The 20,082-nt window shown below is 39.4% G+C and overlaps 1 protein-coding gene across 7 annotated transcripts in view; it reads right to left on the bottom strand.

Annotated features, from left to right (window-relative positions):
- Window positions 1-1,739: 1,739 nt before the first annotated feature.
- The window catches only part of LMBR1 (limb development membrane protein 1), a 161,276-nt gene continuing 142,933 nt past the window's right edge, over window positions 1,740-20,082 (bottom strand). For all 7 annotated transcript variants that reach the window (XM_064575663.1, XM_045863970.3, XM_064575664.1 and 4 more), the window contains 2 exons: window positions 9,968-10,129; window positions 1,740-6,894 (listed from right to left, as the gene is read on the bottom strand). In XM_064575663.1, the coding sequence (XP_064431733.1) occupies window positions 6,809-6,894; window positions 9,968-10,129 (248 nt within the window). In that variant the 3' untranslated portion in view covers window positions 1,740-6,808. The remainder of the gene's footprint in view (window positions 6,895-9,967; window positions 10,130-20,082) is intronic.

The raw sequence follows: 20,082 nt of genomic DNA, 5'->3' as shown, positions 1-20,082 counted from the left end.
AAACAGCACTCAAATCAAACATAATGTATGGTTCTGTCACACTGGCCTGTCATTTGGGGAAACAATAAAACTAGTCAAGGATAGGTTAGAATTGCATTCGGACATTCCTAGCAGACCTGAATGCAGCGGTCTGGTTACACAAGGAGTCGCTGTCTCTGCAGAAGCCTAGGAGGGCAGCAGGGCAGCGGTGCGTTCAGTGGGCATCCAAACTCTTCCAGCTGTCTTCACAGGCAATGCACAATCTGAAGTGGCTCTTGGAGTCCCAGCTGTCACATCCTGTCCCATCCACGGCACCATCAGCAGGAGGGAACAGGGGAGGTGGGATGGTGCTTCCTCTCTGGCTGACTGGCTTCTTCCAAGTCATCTTTCTGGAGGTCCCACAGGATGGGCTGCATAAACTCCCAGGTCAGATTCCAGCCCCATGGCCACACCCACCTGCACAGGAAGCTGGGCACACTGCCACCCTGAATAAAACTGGGGCTAGGCTGCCTGGCATGAATAGTTGCTGTGTGGCCACGGACGTCTCTGCACAACCATTATCTCATTCCTTCCAGCAAAATAAATCCAGATAACATGTCGATGAATTATGAAAAAAAATAAAGACATAAGAGTAGCTAGGCTCAGGGTAATGAAAATGATGTGGGATCATATGGTGAGGATGGCTGCACAACCCCAGGAATATACTACACATCGACGACCCCTGTGCTTTAAGAGTGAATTTTATAGTATGTGAATCATACCTCAAGTAGATAAGGAAAAATACTGGGAAATATATTTAAAAGTCTTAGAGTAGGGAAGGTCTAAGTATGACACCAAAAAATTATGGGAAATTGCAAATTTTGATTACTTCAGAATTTAAATTTTCCACACAGAAAAAAATATACAAAAACCAATGTGGACAAGTTAAAAAACAGTCAGGAAGAATACACACCTCAGAAAGACAAACATTTAATCCATAATATACAGAGTTTTTATAAAACAGTAATTATGAAATACCAGAAGAAAAATAGGCTAAGTATATTTAATGATAATTCCCCAAAAGTAGAAATACACATAGCTGATAAAAAATTAAGTTCCCCCAATAGTTATTAAAAATGCAAAGAAAAACAAGTATTTGCCTCTCAGGTTGGCACTCATGTAAAAGACTGGCAAAATCCAGTGTTGGCAAGAGAAACACATCTTCACATGCTGTTGATGAGAGTATGTACTGATAGGGTCTTTCCGGAAGTAGTTTGAAAATGCGCATTGTCTTTGATCCAGGACGTGGGTATCTAGTAAATAGTGGTCCCCGGTCGCCTGATGCAAGTCCCTGCTCCAAACCAGGCCCCTCCAAGTAATTTATGGTAAGAAATATGTATTTGGTCTTCCTCCCCATTCCTGGCACAGAGCCAAAACCTGTGGCATTTCCTAAGTGATAAGAAAGAAAATCAAGGTATCTTCTGATATCCCTAAGAAGCCCCTTCCAACCACACCTGAACTTATGCTAATAGATTGTCTTTTGGAAAGCCCCTGATGATGGCCAGTGGAACCAACTACTTTTGGTCCCACCCTTCTGACCTCTGGCGAGTGGGGAAGGCCTGGAGGCTGAGCTAATCACTAAGGCCAATCCTTTAATCAATCATGTCTTTGTAGTGAAGCTTCCATAAACAAACAAACAAAAAATCCACCTAACTGAAGGGATTCAGAGAGCTTCCAGGTGGCGAGCACATGGAGGTGCCTGGAGGCTGGTGCCCCTGGAGGGGCACGGAAGCTCTGTGCACACCCCCATCCCCGGTCCCGTGCATCTCCTCCCTCTGGTGTTCCTGAGGCGTACCCCCTGGGATAAACAGGTCATCTAGTAAGTAAACTGTGTCCCAGAGTTCTGTGAGCTGCTCTAGCACGTCCCTGAACCAGAGGGGGTGGTGGGAACCCCTGATTTACAGCTGCTTGGTCAAAGCACATGGGACAGCCTGGACTTGGGACTGGCATCTGAAGTGGGGGTGGGGAGCCAATGTTAGGGGACTGAGGGGCTGCACTGACTCCACGTAGATAGTGTCAGAATTAAATCAAACTCCAGGTCACTGATGTGGTATCCACAGACAACTGGGAGAACAGCCTGGGTAGAAAAACCCCGCACACATTTGGTGGCTAAAAGTGAAGTACTGAGAGTACAGAAAAAAACAAGTTTTTCACCACTAATTTCTAAAGCAATAATAGAACAATGTGCTAAGATATATGTAAAAAGCTATTTGTGAGGACTTATAGCCATTCAATATAACATACCAGCTACACGGCATGACAGAAAAGCTATAGCACTCAAGACTAGAGCATGTCCTGGGTTCTCAGAGGCCACTGTTGGTCAGCAGTCTATCTTAGAGTAAGTAAGAGCTTTCCAAGAGAGAAGACACTGAAACATTCACCTGGGATTTTTAATAACTGATAAAACTTTCTTCCTCGGATTCATATTTAAGTCTCTACCTCCTCACATTCAGACACTAAAGATCCTTCTGCTCACATCGATCCTCAGAAATCATATACATCGGGTGCTGCTACCCTACTTTGCATAACTTATACTTGTGAACTTGACTTCTCCAGTATGTTTAGGAAGAACAGAATACCAAAACACATTCAAGAATAAATGGGTTTGTCTGAATTTCCTATCTGATCACATTTGAACTTGAAAACACTTTTACCTAATTGAATTACACAGAGTAGGAAATTAAATAACTTCTCTTCAAAACTAGGTCCCAGCTCTACTCCTCCAAGAAATACGGATCAACCACCTAGTTTTGAAATTCTATAATCCATTTTTAGAGTTTCGGCAATTTCTATTGATTTTAATTACATTATTTGCAGTGCAACAAGTAATCTGCACAGATAATACTTTTGCTTCAGTAGTATTTGCAATAATGAATTTTACCTAATATTCAAAAGCCAAAAAAAGTTTGTGTTCCTTCATCCTTCAACTAGATCCCGGAAGTCACGTTTTTCAAACTAAAGTTGACCATTCATTAGTATTAGTGTGGTCTGTGTCTAGTATTCTAAAAAAGAGAACAGAAAATGCCAGCACGCATCACATACAGTAAAAGTAGGTACTACTTTGTTAATTAAGTGTTTACATGTATAGAAGTGTGTGTGTGTGTGTGTGTGTGTGTGTGTGTTACAGTGTAAACAGTATTTCTTCCTGCGGTCAGAGAGCTGGAAAGCCACTGCTATAAAGGCTTCTGTCTAAGTCACCAGATGGCAATGCCATTTACTCTTCTGAGAGCTCTGGATTAAGCTGCCCAGACCACAAGTAGGCGTGGCTCAGTCCTTTTATGGAAAAGATTAGAAGAATCAAATATATCTAAGTAACTCAAACAATTAGACGACACACATGATTTCAATTGCTGATGCTACATTTTAGTTGCAAATGGTTCAAAGAAATTCATCTACCAATAACTCCACAACAAAAAGAGAGAGAAAACATTCACTTCTTCCTCAGTCTAACATCTCACCAGAACCATTACTGCCCTTTATAACATTGACATGGAAGTTACCTACATACACCCTAAAGTTTTAGCCACAATGGTATTTAAGATTTAAAGCCAAAACAAAAACACATTTGAATGCTTATAAACCAAAACATGAAATCACTTTTTGTAAAATTTTAATTTCTAAGACATTTAAAAAGTCACACTAAAAGTATCTCATAGAAACAAACACAAAAAATAATCTGTAAACAAAATACTGTAAACAAAAGTAATATACCAGTGCATCTAAACATTATTTTAAAAGTAACATCATACCAGTTTTTTTAAAGTCAGTACTGAATATATGCTCGTATTTTTAAAAAATCATTTTAAGAACTCCGCCTTTATACATTAAATACTGTGCTAACAACAAAGAAAACTACATAGGGTTTTCCAGGGATGTAAGCCTACGCTCTAGCAGGTTAAGTGGTTATGGAGGCACAGAGAGGTCTACTGTGCTCCCGCAGAGCAAGGCCTAAGGACAGGTGTACACCATACACGCCTTGAATACATCCAAGAGTCAAACCATGCAGCCGATTTCACGCTCATCCACTAACCAGTCTCTCAGCGTGGCACTGAAGGAGCTGACCTGTATGTGCGTGAGTGTGCGTGTGCGTGCAATTCTCACATAAGTCTCTTCTTTTAGAGCAGGTCTATTTTTATCTAGAATATATATAAAGCTAAGTAAATACTAAATCTAAGAAATATCTTGGAAAAGCCGGTAAAAATTACAAATGTTATAACCTATAAAATTTATAATTTTACAATAAGTATTGCAGAACCAATTAATATGAAGAATTGGCCAAGTCTCCTCAAGAAACTTTTTAACTACAGTGTCTAATGCCCCTTTAAAGTTGATCCAAAGGTGAGAAAGAGTCAACGGAGCATCTGACTTCACACAGTCACCTAGACCCCGCCCCCCAACGAGAACGGAATGGCCATCCCCGGGGCCACTCTGACCGCGGGCACAGGGCGCTCTGGCATCAGGCCATCTGCGTCCTCCCTCGCTAGCACAGTAACTGCAACAAATCAAAGACCTGAGGGGCGCCTGTCCTTGCCAGACTTCAAGTGCTTGGCCTCAGTGTGGCGCCACCAGTTTCCGTCATGGCCTCATGCAGCCAGCCTCCAGTGTGTGTCCAATGGAAGCACATGCATTTGCTAAGTCCCTCACTCAAGAGGAAGACTCTGTGTACGTAACCAGGAATATACTCTTTGTAGAACCCCGGAAGTGGTTGTAATCATGCAGCAGAGTATATAACTACCTGCATTTGTTCCCATAAAAGGCATCTGAGACCCAAGGTTCAAAACTGTCCCTCCATGTGAGGCGTATCCTCTGTCTCAAAAGCAATGAAGACGCACCCAGTAACAGCTGTAGGACTTTAGAATACATTTCACTGCTTACTAATCAAACCTGGCCTAAGTTTTCCGATGGAAAGAAACTTTCAAATGAACAAAGAATTGATACAGACATTGAAAAGTTTAATATTTTACTCAGAAATTTTCAGACATCTTACAAATACCCAAGAACTTCCTACGGATGTGCCCGGAAACCAGTGTAAGTTACAAGCGATGCTCTTTTATTTAAAGAACTTTCTTTTTCTTCTCCCCTTGACCTAGTCTGCTCAAAATATGGATTGCCTGCAAGCAAGTTTCAGTAAAAATCAAAGCTTGCAATTAATGTTTAAATAGGTGTAATTACCAGTGAAATTAGGAAACAACCAGTTTCTATTAATTTTCTCAGTATGCAGATCCTATGCAGAGAAATTCACCAATACTAGACTGGTGGTATTTACGGAGTGTTGTTTAGAATCACAAAATGTTCTTTTATCTTAAAACTGGGCTGTATTTTAATGGGAAGAGAAGCTCAGAAGGAAATGCAGAGGTATAAATAAAGGAGAGGTATACTCAATGGAACTTAGGAATACACAGATAAACTTTTCTTATTATTTTGGCTCTAAGTGGAAATTTTTTATGTCAAATATATACAGCCTGATTTTCATAAATTTCTCCAAAAAAACCCCTTTAAGCTCAACAATTTGAGGAAAATGTTCTTTTACTTTTGTCTGAACACAGACAATCTGTTGCCATACACATAGTGCATGTGAACATACGTATTTATAGAGACTGCATAACTACCAAGTGTGTGCAAAGGGGCTCATCTCTTATTTCTGCATGCACAATTTTCAGTACTCTATCCTAGTGGATGGTAACACAAAGTACAGTTTTATAGCTTTTATTCAATGGACTTAAAGTCAAGAAGCCATCCCCAGAATTATTTACAATTTCATAACTGAATGGTTTATCAGATCATGAAACACTGAAAAACTATTCTTACCTCATGAATGCTGACACTGTGTACCTGGGTGTTAAACTGGTACTTTTATAAATCCGAGGTTTAAACCGGCATATACAAAAGTAACCAAGGCCTGAAGAATGTGTTGACAGAAGGGGTTTCTACCACAGAGCATTTGTAGTTCCATAATGGACACAGGAGCACAAGGAACTGAGGGATTTTTGGAAAAGAGCTTTAAAAAAAATCAAGTGTACAGATAGCCTATAAGGCAAAAATCTAAGTTACAAGGGTATTCGACACTGGCAACTATGTCATGAGAGGTAACACTGAATCCTACACACAGAAGAGGTCAGAGAAGTGTGAGTACATAAGACTTCCCATGTAGCTTACTACACTGTACAGTGGAAGGTATTCCCGTGGTGTTCTACCACGGATCAGGTTTTCAAAAGAATTTCATATTTTTCTCTTGACTCCAAGTCCAATCAGTATCATTCTGAAATATAAACCAGAACTACGCACTTTTGTCTTTTTCTTCAAGGAAGTGAAAAATAGCATTTGCACACTACTGTTCCAACGCACCCGCTGGAGTAATGGCATCTATAAACCCACATCTTTGCAGGGCCTTCACTTCGCATCCAAGTACCAAGGATGCCTTTCACGTCAGCTTCTCCATTTTGAATAAAATAGATATTGGGATTTAACTGAATTCTTAGGAAGCCCCGAAGTTGCCTTTTCTAACATTCTCATACGGGTGACTGTACCAAGTGCCGCAAGCAAATGTGTCCACAGAAAAACGTGCTGCCCTACGAAGCCTGCGTTTGGCTGGAAACTGTGGGGCCCATCACACAGTTAAATGAGAAGAAGGCCTGCAGCAGCCAAGTTCTTAGGAGGTTATGAAAGAAATGGCGCTGCCAGGCCCAGGCCCTAAATGTGAAGCCCAGTCAGTGCACGTCACTTCTGACTGACGGGGACGGCGGGAGTTGGGCCTCCCGGGTCTCTCGATGGCAGAGTGCTGCTGCGTATCTCACAGTGCTTTGTGATGCCCATTTGCTGACGGCTTTGATGTTTCTGAATCCCTTGAAGTATTTGATAAGTGAAGCTTATGAAGCCCTGCAGAAAAATTAAGAAAATGGTGAGAAATGATGGACTGTTGCATGGGTGGGCAGAGGGCTAAGGAGGCAGAGTGTCAAGTGTTACTGCGAAAGCTGTGATGTGCTGGCCAGACCCCCCTTAGCATGAAAGATCTCTTATCCCCACTGAGGCTCCCTGGGGGCCTAAGCAGAAGACAGTTGTCTCTTAGGAAGCCATGCCTTCTCCTCAACTCCATGCAGCTCTGGGGCACGTGGAAGCTTCTGGTTTCTTCTCTCTGCACAGTTAGTCCCTTCCCCGCCTCCTGCCCTCCATACCAATCCCAAGATCACCCTCTCAACCACCTCCTCCTACAAGCTTGTCCCAGCCCCAAAGTGTGCTTCCCAGCAGGGGAACTAACCTGAGACAAGTATGATCCCATTTTTGTATACACACATGCAAGTATACATACAGGAAGACATCCAGAAAGACACACCAAAATACTAAGCACATAATTAAGAGGACAAGCAATGGAAAACATGACCAAATAGAAAAGGAGAAGAAATAGCAAAAGAATAAACTGAACATAAATATTTCATTATTCAAAGATACTTCACAGAATAAAAAATTTTCACTCTCTTTTAAAGTTATGTTAGTTTCCCTCTGTATCATACATCGGTCATTTACATAATGCACCTGATACATACAACAATACTGTGCAGCTTACAGGGATAACAGACGAAAGAAAATGTGAGAGTTTATGTGGCACCAAAGCTCTCAGCGCTTAGTAAGATGAAGCACAAGATGTTCAAGGATACATAACCAGCACATCTCTGGAAAAGATCTTGAGGAAACGTTTTTACGAGGCTCAGACTTTCGTGACACATCAAAAACATACTTGGATAAGATTCTATTCCCCTAAGATTCCACAAGTTTATCTACCTGGCAGTTAAGCAACTTTATAACGCTCTTAAGTCAACATAGCACTCTGAATTTTAACGTTTCTACCACCTGCATATCTTAATGAAAGAAAAGGTAAAATTGAGTCCATCTATGATGGATGAATGGGAAGGAAAAAAGAAATCCAACACAAGCAACAGTTCTGGCCAAACCACTGAGTGACAATAGGAACCCACAGCTGTTGGGTGTGGGGAAGCGTGTTTTAAACAGGGCCTGCTAGTGAAGGAAGTAGGTGGAGAGAGAACCAGTGGGGTAATCAATGCCCAAAGTGAAAAGGAATCCCCTTTGAGGATAGATTATTTCCACAATTACTTCTAAAACTTGGGTGCAGCACAGGCTACGCATCTTTAAAAAAAAAAGAAACTACAATGTCTCTCTCTGCAGAAACAATCACCTCCACCACCATCTGGTTTTTATCTACTATGTACCAGATAATCTATGAGACAAATACTGTCATTATCAATGGACATAGCAGCAGAGGAAAAAAGACTACAAAACAAAGGGGGGGGGGAATGGCTAAATTTTATAATCAAATTATGATTCCCAGTGAAATCAGATTTAAGATCTCAGATCATTCACACATTATTACATATACTTAATGAGGATATTTTTCTACATATAATGCATTTCTTCCTTAAAGCATTCCAAAGAGTAACAGAAAACATTTGGACAAAAAACCAAATCCATCTATTAGTTTTACACAAGTCCTGATAATTCTATTGCCTGTTAGGGTCAAAGAGCCGACGCAACATACTTCACCGTAAGTCAGAAAGATGATATCCAGAATACTTAACTCAAACCTAAATTTACTGCAATTCATCTACAACCATCTCATGTTAGGGACTGGTAAGTGGGAACTGATCTGACATCATGGCTAACTAATCTCACTGATGCTACCATGGGCTTAAAAATGAAGTTCTAACTTTAGACATTTGGTTCAGAGAGCTGCTAATTCCCACCTCACCTTGCAGATTTTAACCTGGCCAGCATTCTGAAACCTAGGCATGAAAATCCATAAATTATCTGGTGCTTCAGCTGAAATGAGATGTCACTTTCATTTCCAGGCAGTATTGCACCAGCCATCCCCTCACAGGGTGAATTTAATAAAATATGGATGAACAGATAATTTGAAATCTTTTTTCCTTCCCAAAGGTCATCCCTTCAATCACAGGTGTTGGAAGAACTTGGTGGCGTGCAAAGCTTTATTGTTGCTCAGAAGGTTGAAGTTATCTGGACCTTAATGAATCAATCATTATGTAGCCTTTTGCAACAGCTAAAAGTCACAATGGCATACAGAGTATAAGCATTCAAATGATGTCAAGTTAGGTAAATGACCTAATGTTAGGATTTTCTACAATAAATCACTGCCAAATTTAAAATTACTCCAAACCCAAGAGGGTTTATATAGCAAGATAATTTATAAAGCCCTGGTACTCCTATAATATAAAATAAAACTTATAAAAATATAAAATAAAATAAAAACATATAAAATGTTTAGTGCTAATGTTGAAGTGGGCATGAAAAACTCATTCATAAGTTACATTTATACCCTTTTTTTACCTTAGCCAAACCTAAAGTTTTTAAGACTGTCCCAATGCATGGGACTTTTGGAATACATGATAATGAATGCCCTCTCTCATATTAAAGACAAGAATACTAATATTTTTATCCTGAGTTATTTGGCTTACTGAAGAGAATTACGGATCAGTCTGATACTTGTAAAATCCAAGTAATCAAAAGAAATCTGTAACTAAAAAATTGTAAGAGGTACCATTACCAAAAAATAATAAGTCTCTAGCCATTAGCCTCACACCTTGCCTTGACCACCATCATCATAACAACAAAAGAGCTAATTTTATTGAGCTCTTATGATGTGCCAGGACTCTGCTCAGGCCCTTACAAGAAATATTCCAGTTAATATTCACAACAGTCCTTGAGAGAAGAAGATACTGTCACCATTTTACAGATAAGGAAGCTGAGGCTTAACAAGGTAATTTCACACACGAGCATAACCAGTAAGTAGTGGGTCAGAAATGGGAACTCTATGGTTTCACACAGTAGGAAAAATGAACAGATGAAGATTTAAAATTAATTCAAGTAACAAAATTAAAAATTAGCAGAAAGAGAGAAAAATACCCATAAACCTCAGGATTACCTAGGGCCTTGAAAAGTTCTTCTCGTACAGCAGAGGTGAATTTTCTGACCAGACACAATGTTGTCACAATAGCAAAAAGCAAATTGTAGGATAATACAATATAGAAATTTCCCAGCCAATTAAACCTTCCAAAGTCTCCAAGTAGATCAAATCTAGTGATTCCTGTTAAAAATAAATAAAATAACCCTTAATAAAATCAGGTACAATATATTTAAAACGTTACAAAATAAAGTACAAGTCAGATCAAATTTCATGGACTTTCTCATTTGTTAGTGGGGATCCTAGTTAGAATATGTAATTGTTACCTTGTGGAACAGCATCAGCCAGCCCTAACCTACTTTCTCCACATGTCACAGTGTCTTGGAAGTGATGAGGCTGGAGTGAATGTCCCTTGTCACTCACTCCACTTACACTGACAAGAAATCCACTCTGCAGCTCATGGAGAGAATGAGCACAGTGTGCTCAACTGAAACAGGACGGAGAAGACACCTGACAGCCCTTTAAAGCGCCCACCTCCCCGCTGCCTGGTCCCTCTCCCCATGCAGGTCCCAGGTCAAACATCCCCTCCTTGGAAAGGGCAACTGTTTCCTCTACAGAAAACAGCTGGACCCTCCATGGCTATCTATCTTAATTACATTTCTTTGTAACATGTGCTACTTCATGTGTTTCTTTTCCTTTCTGGTTTATTTATTGCCTACTTTCCCCACCAGTATGTAAGTTCTATGAGAAAAGGGACTTTTTTTTTCACTCCTACAATCCTAATGCCCAGAGCAATGCTTGTACATGCATAATAGTTACTACATAAACAGATAAACAACTAGGGTGATTCCTTTCTGGGTTGGCGGTGGGGGGAGGTGGGAATAAAAACATTATTAATCTGAGTTGGACACCACAGGCTTGTGGAGTAAAATGGCAAACCAAGAAAGGCAGTTATCTCATATATACATTGAAGTTACTTAAATTTCCTATACACATTTTAAAAAACAAGTCTTTTTATTCAAAAGAATAATCCAAAAGTCATCCTATTCAGTAATAATGTGCCCTAGGCCAAATACTTATAGGAAAGAATATGTGAATGTTAGGATTTTTCTGACCACTGGTAAATAAATAAGTAAACAGCATTCAGGTAGTTAGTCAACTGACAGATGATGGGACTGCTGACAATCTTCAAGGAAGAAACTGAAGATTAATTGGGGCCATATAAAATTTTAACCATAAAGGACTGTATAAACAAAATCCTGTACACCTTTATTTTTTGAGTGGTCTAAGGATCTCAAGAGTAACCAAACTTCATTTCACTCTATCAGCTGACTTTTGAACTTAGCTCTCATCCCCACCCAAAGCAATCCCATCACCTGTTATAGGGACAGACGCCACAAAAGCAGTGCATAGACAACAGAAAAACCTTCATACCCAAAAGTATCACAAAAATAGGTTTCAAGACGTAGTTCTTTTTTTTTTAATATTTTATTTGTCAGAGAGAGAGAGCATAAGCAGGGGGAGTGGCAGGCAGAGGGAGAAGCAGGTCCCCCGCTGCGCAAGAAGCCCAATGTCGGATTCAATCCCAGGACCCTGGGATCATGACATGAGCCGAAGGCAGACACTTAACCAACTGAGTCACCTAGGCGTCCTAAGAAGTAGTTCTTTTATGGCCACATTTACACAGGGCCAGTGTATTTGAACTTGAGAGACAATAATCTACCATAATATTTTAAAGAGAAGATTAATGAAAACATACAATAAAATATCTTTTTAAAGAAGGTAAAGGGACCCAGACCCCAGGAGAATATGCCACAAAGACCACATATCATGAGTCATGGCAATAATCATGGCTGCAGCTTCTCAGATAAAAGCCTTAATAAAACTTTACTTTGTCTGGGGCGCCTGGGTGGCTCAGTTGGTTAAGCATCTGCCTTTGGCTCAGGTCATGATCTCAGGGTCCTGGGATCAAGTCCCACGTTGGGCTCTCTGCTCAGTGGGGAGTCTGCCTCTCCCTTTCCCTCTGCCCTGCCCCCCAGCCTCGTGCTCTCTTGTGCTCTCTCTCAAATAAAATCTTCGAAAAAAAATCAACAAAAAAACTTTACTTTGTCAAAAGGAATACAGATCTAATTATACATTTTATTCTTCAAACAAAGTACCATTTAATTTTACCTAGGAAGTCATCTGTAGACAGGATACAGCCCTTCCAAAACAAATTTCAGTGATTTCAGCCCAAGGATCCCAGATAAGTAGTTTATTTGATCTTTAGGACCAAAGACTCCTTTGAGAATCTGGTGAGAGCCATAATCTTTTCACAAGAAAAACAAAGAAATGCGCACACTCACAAAATCTTGCATATGATGAAGCTGATTATGGAAAAACTGACAGATCACAAAATAAAAACCCTTGTCCAGATGCTCCAGGAAAGTCTTACCTGGTCTCAAGACATTTTTAATCATACATCACCATTAGCAAAAACAAAATTAGAACACATATACCCAATATATGTGCATTTAATTATTTTAAAACTACATATGTACTACTCACTGGCTTTTACATTATATACAAAGGACAGACTTAAAAATAATAATAATAATGATAAAGGTAAACAGGAGTTCTCACGGTTTCTTCGCACAGCCCAGTGACCTACTCTATGAATGCTGGGGGACAAACCACTTTGGACTGCAGCGAACATGCTCACTAGTAACTCAGCCGCCACCCTGAACCTGGCCTGTGAACCACTGGGACAGCGGTGCCACGCACTGAGCACAGTGAGGAGCAGGGTGCGCTTAGCACAGGGATAATGGAAGGTATGTTATGAACAATGGGAAGTGCTTTCACCAGGACTTCTTGGTGGATTCAACTTGGTATCCTGAGAGTCAGGGCCAAGACTTCATCTGAAACCCCAGACAGAGAGCAGTCTCCTCATTATATGTTTGGTCCCCAGGACATCTCAGGTTGACCCCAAAGACAGAAATCCAGGCGCCTGTTGCTACAGTGCACCAAAGCACTAGACAAAGTATTAGATTAGTTCTAAAGATGCTGTTGTTTCAAATTTAATTTCAATATCTAACATTGTCTGATTAAAAGATCACTCTGGACAACACATGCAGTTCTTCAATTCTGAAAATCTTCTATAAGACTAAACAGCAAGAAACTTTAAACAATCACTTTCTTAAACTTCTGTCTGAGAGGTCTGTCACAGCAATAATTAAACTGTAAAATGTACTTTTTTGTTAAAAGCACCAACACTTAAGAAAAAGTAACAATACTTAAAATTTTAACTTAACACTTATTGTACAAATGTATAATACTTCAAAATCTCTATTTCTGGAGAAAGATATAAAAGGGTATTAAGTCAGCATATTTAAAAATACTACTAACTAAAAAAATTCAATTATCAAATGCTGTTATTTAACTCTCCTAGTCAAATAATGAAATGCTAACTCCCATTCCGAAGTCATGTCTTTAAAAGATAAGTAAAACATATGCCAGGTAAAAAGCCTAGTTAGTTAAGCAGTGGCTAAGCATAGGCCATATTATGTGGATTATCTGTGAATAAATGCACTACGATACAGTTTAAAATGTTTTATGCATAAGTCCTTGAATAAAGATCTTTTTCTAGTCATACAAGAACCAAGGCACAAAACCTCATTTCAGGAAAAGAGCTGGTTACTCCACCTACAATAAGAATCACGAGAATTTACCTTCGCTAGCCCACCTGAGTTGACTCTGATTTCTAGCAAGCATACTCCTGTTCCTTACCAGCAAGAAGAAACTGAGAGAGTTTATAAAGCTTGACACACTGAAAGGATCGTTAAAGTAACTTTATCAATAAATCGTATGTGCTGGCATCTCCCACAAATGGCTGACATGATATCCACGGCTTTAATGTAAGATTGCCAAGAAGACGACACATATCTTGTCATAAAAAATAAATTTGTAAGTTAAATGTTCTCTGAAAAAACACCAAGATCGGGGTGCCTGGGTGGCTCAGTCAGTTAAGCATCCAACTCTTGATTTCGCCTCAAGTCATGATCTTACTCAGGGTCACTGTTTAAAGCAAAAATGGAAACAATGTATTATAGGGTTTATAACGTGTATGAATAAAATGTGTGATAACAAGAGCAGAAAGACTTGCAAGCGAGAAAGGGAAGCACACTGCTAGTTCACTGTACTAAGTGCTATGATGCTACACCAAGGGGGACTGTGGTAAGTTAAAAATCTATGCTATGAACCAGAAAGAAACTGTCCAAAAAATACCACAAACAGGTACAGCAAATAGGCCAACAAAGGAGGTAAAGTGGAATCATTTTTTTAATGCAGCTCATCCAGAAAAACGAAGATAAAGAGGAAAAAGGGAACAAAGAAGAGATGGGAAGAAATAGATAATAAAGAGCAAGACTATAGTCAAACATAATAATATCAGTAATCACATTTGAAGTAAATGGCCTAAACATCCAAACTCAAAAATAAAGATTAATACATTGGATAAAAAAACCAAGACCCAACTCTACATTATCTGTAAGACATGAACTACTTAAATATAAAGACACAAACAGGTTGAAAGCATAAGAATGGGAAAAAGTATACTATGTAACCATAATCAAAAAACACCTGACACAGCTATATGAATGTCATGCAAAGTAGATATTACAGCAAAGAATATTACCAAGGATAAAGAATGGCATCATCATTTTCATGATTATAAAGGGGTCAATTCATCAAGAGAACATAATAGCCCTAAATATTTATGCATCTAATACCAGAACTTCAAAATACATGACGCAAAAACAGAAATGTAAGAAAAAATAAATCCACAATTTTAGTAGATTTCAAAACCCTTCTCTCAATAAAACAGTTAGAAAATCAGTAAGGATACAAAGAACTTGAGTAACATTATCAACTAAATTGACCTGACATTCATTGAACATTCTACCCACGAATACAATACACCTGTTCAAGCACAAAGATATAGGAGGATAGACCATGTTCTGGGCCATAAAGCAAGTCTCAGTAAGTTCAAAATGATTCCAGCCATAAAATGTATTTCCTCACCTCAATGGAATAAATGAGAAATCACTAACAGACAAATCTCTCTGGAAAATCCTCAAATATTTAGAAACTAAATAACAGGCTTCTAAATAATCCATAGTCAAAGACGAGATAAAAAAGGAAGTTGGAAGGATACTGAACTGAATGAAAATGGAAACACTACAGATCAAAATGCAGGGGGGTGTAGCCAAAGCAGTACTTAAAGAGAAACTCACAGTGCTAAATGCCAATGTTAGAAAATAGAGAAGATCTCAAATCAGGGAACTTAGCTGCAATTTTAAGAAAGCAGAAAAATAAGAGAAAACCCCCCAAATAAGTAGAAGAAAGTAAATAATAGTGAATCAATGAAAGGAACACAGAAAAAGAATAGAGAAAAATAAATGAAACTAAAAACTGGTCCTCTGAGAAGATCAATAAAAATCAATAAACCTCTTGGGGCACCTGGGTGGCTCAGTCAGTTAAGCAGCTGACTCTTGATTTCCACTCAGGTCACGATCTCAGGGTCGTGGAATCAAACCCTAAGTTGGGCTCCGAGCTCAGTACGGAGTCTGCTTGAGAAGCTCTCTCTCCCTCTCCCCCTTTGCCCCTCCCCCGACTCATGCGTGCATGCATGTGCACGCACTCTAATAAAATAAACCTTAAAAAAAAAAATCAACATACCTAGTAGCAATACTATTAAAGAAAAAAAAAAGACAAAATTACTAAAATCAGCTATGAGTAGGTAATTAGCACTGCAGTCACAGATATATCTATCTATACTGAAGGGATAATAAAGGAACTTTATGCCAAAAACCTTGACAACATAGATGAAATAAATTCCTTAAGACACATTAACAAACTCATTCAAGAAGAAATAAATAAGCTGAGCAGTCCTCTATCTATAAAAGCAACTGAATTTGTTGTTAGAACCTTTCTGCAACTCAATCCCAGGCCCAGATGGCTTCACTGATGAACTGTATCAAACGCTGAAGGAACAACCCCAGTTCCGGAGCACCTCAGTGTCTCGGGGCATTGGGGCTGCTATACCAGGACGCTGCAGGCCAGGGGGCATATGAACAGCAGGCAGGTACTGCTCACACAGCTGTGCAGGCCAGAAGCCCCGGAGGAAGGCCCCAGCAGGGCTGGAGTCTTCAGAGGGCACCCCCGGGGCTCCCAGCCAGCCATCCGCTCACTGCACCCTCACACGGCACAAGGGCAACAGAGCTCTCCAAGGCCTCTTTCCTAAGGGCACGGGTCCCATCCATGAAGGTGGGGCTTCATGACCTATCACCTCCTCGTGCCATCACACTGGGGAGTAAGTTCCAACACACAAACACTTAGTATATAGCACTCATCCAGCAAATTGAAGAGGAGGAAATACTTCTGGATACTTTCAATCAAGATAGCATTACTCACATAATCAAAGCCAGAAAAAAGTTATTAACAAGAAAAAAAAAACTACAGCTCTATGCACTCATACAGATACAAAAATCCCAAGCAAATGTTTATCCAGTTAAACCCAACAATAAAAAAATTAAAAAAAAAAAAGGATACTATGTCATGACCAAGTGGGGGATATCCCAGGAATGCAAGATTGGTTTAACAATCAAGAATCACTTAGTGTAATTCAGTACATTAATAGCCTAAAAAAGAAAGCCACATGATTGTATCAGTAGATGCAGAAAAAGCATTTAACAAAATCCAACATCCGTTCCCGATAAAAACTCAGCAAAGGAGAAAAGAAGGAAACCTCCTCAACCTGGTGAAAGGCATCTACCAAAATAAACAAGCAAAAAAACACTACAGCTATTACCAGTTAACAGTAAAGGACAGAATGCTTTCTTGCTATGGTGAGAAACAAGTCCAAGAATGTCTGCTCTCACTACTTCTATTCAATACTGTACTCCAAGCTCCAGATAGTGTAATAGACAAGAAAAATAAATTAAAGCATCCATACTGGAAAGGAAGAAGTAAAACTATCTTTATTCACAGACATCATCATCAACAAAAATTCAGCAAAATCTACAAAACATACTATTATTAATAAGTGAGTTTAGCAAGGTTGCAGAATAAAAGACCAATATACACAAATCAACTGTATCTCTGTGTACCAGCCATTAACTAATATAAGAAATTAAAATTTTAAAGAAATACCATTACAATAGCATCAAATGTGCAAGACCTAAACAAAAAATGCAAACTTTGCAGAGACAAATTAAAGAACTAAGTAAGTATACAGTGTTCAGGGACTGAAAGACTCAATATTGTAAAGATCTTAATCCTCTCCAATTCGTTCTACAGATTCAACACAATCCAAAACCCTCGCAGACATTTGTGTAGAAAATGACAAGCTAATTTAAAAAGCCACAGGGAATGCAAAGGACTTAGAATAACTAAAACCACTCTCAAAAAGAACAGACTTCACTGCCTGATCTCAAGTCTTACGATCAATCTACAGCAACCCAGACAGTGCAGTATTGATGTAAAGACAAACAGAGACATCAATGGAACAAAATAGAGTCCAGAAATAAACCCACACCCACACATACATGGACAACTGATTTTCCATGAAGTTTTCAAGGCCATTCAGTGGGAAAATGAATAGACTTTTCAAGCAGTGGTGCTAGAATAATTGGCTAGCTATATGCAAAAAAATGTATCTCAATTCATACCTCATACTATATACAGAAATTAACTCAAAACAGAGTTAATATCTGAGTACAAAACCTAAAACCTAAAAGTATAAAACTTCTAGAAGAAAACATAGATAATCTAAGTGATTTGGGGCTAGAGAAAAATTCAGTATACTGATATAATACCAAAAGTACAATCCAAAAAGAAAACTTGGTAAATTTGACTTCATCAAAATTAAGGATGTCTGTCCTTTGAAAGGTATTGTTAAAAGAATAAAAAGACAAGCCACCGAATGGGAAAAATATTTGCAAATCACATATCTTGATAAGGAACTTTTATCCAGAATATGTAAACAGCACCCAAAACTCAGGAACAAGAAAATAACCCCAATTTTTAAGATGAGCCAAAGATGTGAATAGATACTTCACCAGAGATATACAGACAGCAAATGAGCCCTTGAGTCATCTGGGAAATGCAAGTAAGTCCACAAAGACATACCACTACACACCTACTGGAATGCCAAACAGTAACTGATGGTCTATACCAGTGCTGGTGAGGATGGAGAAGAACCAGGATTCCCATACTGGTGCTGAGAATGCAAAATGGATAAGCACTTTGGAACAGTTTGGCAGTTTCTTAAAAAATGAAGTATACACAAGGCTCTCCATTTTCTAGTTATTACCCAAGAGAAATGAAAGCACATGCCCATACAGACACTTGGATGTGAATGTTCACAGCAACTTTACTTATAATAGCTAAAAGTTATCACCTCAAACGTCCTTCAGTGTGCGACAGGATAAACAAATTGTGGTCCACACATAAAATGAAACACCACTCAACAATAAAAAATGAACTACTTATACATGCAACAACCTGGGTGAATCTTCAAGTAAATATGCGGAGTGAAAAAAGCCAGACAAAAAACAGTACATTTTATATGATTTCATTTATATAAAACTCCAGGAAACATGAACTAATCTATAGTTATAAAAAGCAGGTCAGTGGCTGCCTGGGGATACAGGGTCGGGGTGTGATACAGTAGGAGAGGTGTGAGGGAGGAACTACATAGGGCCAAAAGGAAACATTTTTTTTTTTTTAAAGATTTTATTTATTTATTTGAGAGAGAGAGAATGAGAGACAGAGAGCACGAGAGGGAAGAGGGCAGAGGGAGAAGCAGACCCCCTGCCAAGCAGGGAGCCCGATGCGGGACTCGATCCCGGGACTCCAGGATCATGGCCTGAGCCGAAGGCAGTCGCTTAACCAACTGAGCCACCCAGGCGCCCCCAAAAGGAAACATTTTGAGGTGACAGGTATGTTCACTATCTTGATCATGGTGATGGTTTCACAGGTGTACAAAGAAGTCAAAACTTGTAAAAAAAAAAAAAAAAAAAAACTTGCCAACTGTACACTTTAAATATGTACAGATTATGGTTTGTCAATTATACCTCAGTAAAGCTGTTAAAATACATTAGACTTCAGACTATATACACCCCATAGCATGCAAAACTCTGTTAGTTTATGGCTGTGGCGATTAGATTTAATTAGAAATTCTATATTTCTATATTTGCTCTTGTGTTGTAAGTTAAATTTTTATAGTATTTTTCAATCCCTATCATATTCCTAACACTATACGATAGGTACTGTAGGAGTTACAAAGTATGTAAGATATTCATTCCCTTCATGGAACTGTCTTCACATCCTAAGAAGTGAAGACTTTCAATAACATAGTTCATATTTTCATAGGTATTTCCAGCACAACTAAGTGTCTGTGCAGTTAAGTAAAAGGCGAAATTAAGAAGCATTAATTCCCACAGATGTACCGAAAGCTGTGTGCAGACTGACCACCCCTTTCCTCAAGGAACTCACAGTTTTATGGAGGGAAGAGAAAAGTGAGCCTTTACAACACAACATGCTCAGGGAGGAGGAAGATGTGTGGAGAATGAGGAAGGGTGATGGGAGAGCACACGGGAGGGATGCCTGAAGGGCCGAGACTCAGGGAAAACCTTCTCTGTGGAGTAAGGGCTAAGCCCAGTCTTGAATGACACAGTAGGCGTGCCGGGGATCGGGTGGTGAACAAAATCACTCGTGTCAGGCGAAGTCACATGTTCAAAGGCATGCGAAGTAGAGCAGTTCCTTGTTCCCACCCAGTACGCCCGGAGAACACCGCTAGTATTAATCATGGTTCAAAGTGGGTGGGGCTCGGAGTGGCGAGAAACAAAACTGGACACACACGCAGGGGTTTAAAGGCCTCCTGCGCCACCTTAACAAGACAGAATCTTATTTTAATCGCAGAAGTCTCTGAAGCACAGAAAGCAGGGGAGCGACAGGATCATATTTCCATTGTAGGAGAAGGGGGTGGAATGCTAAACCAGCCATTAAATCCTGAGAAGACTGCATGGAGAGGAGGGAGGACAGGTGCTCCTGGTTAGGAGTCTATCTATACCATAAAGGCCCCTGCTGTCCGCTCC

Source organism: Mirounga angustirostris, unplaced genomic scaffold (assembly GCF_029215605.1).
Source record: "Mirounga angustirostris isolate CCGP_5_RB_7025 unplaced genomic scaffold, mMirAng1.0.hap1 SCAF_12, whole genome shotgun sequence".
NCBI lineage: Eukaryota > Metazoa > Chordata > Mammalia > Carnivora > Phocidae > Mirounga > Mirounga angustirostris.
The sequence above is the reverse complement of the archived record's forward strand: the minus strand, read 5'-3'. Positions and strand labels throughout refer to the sequence as shown.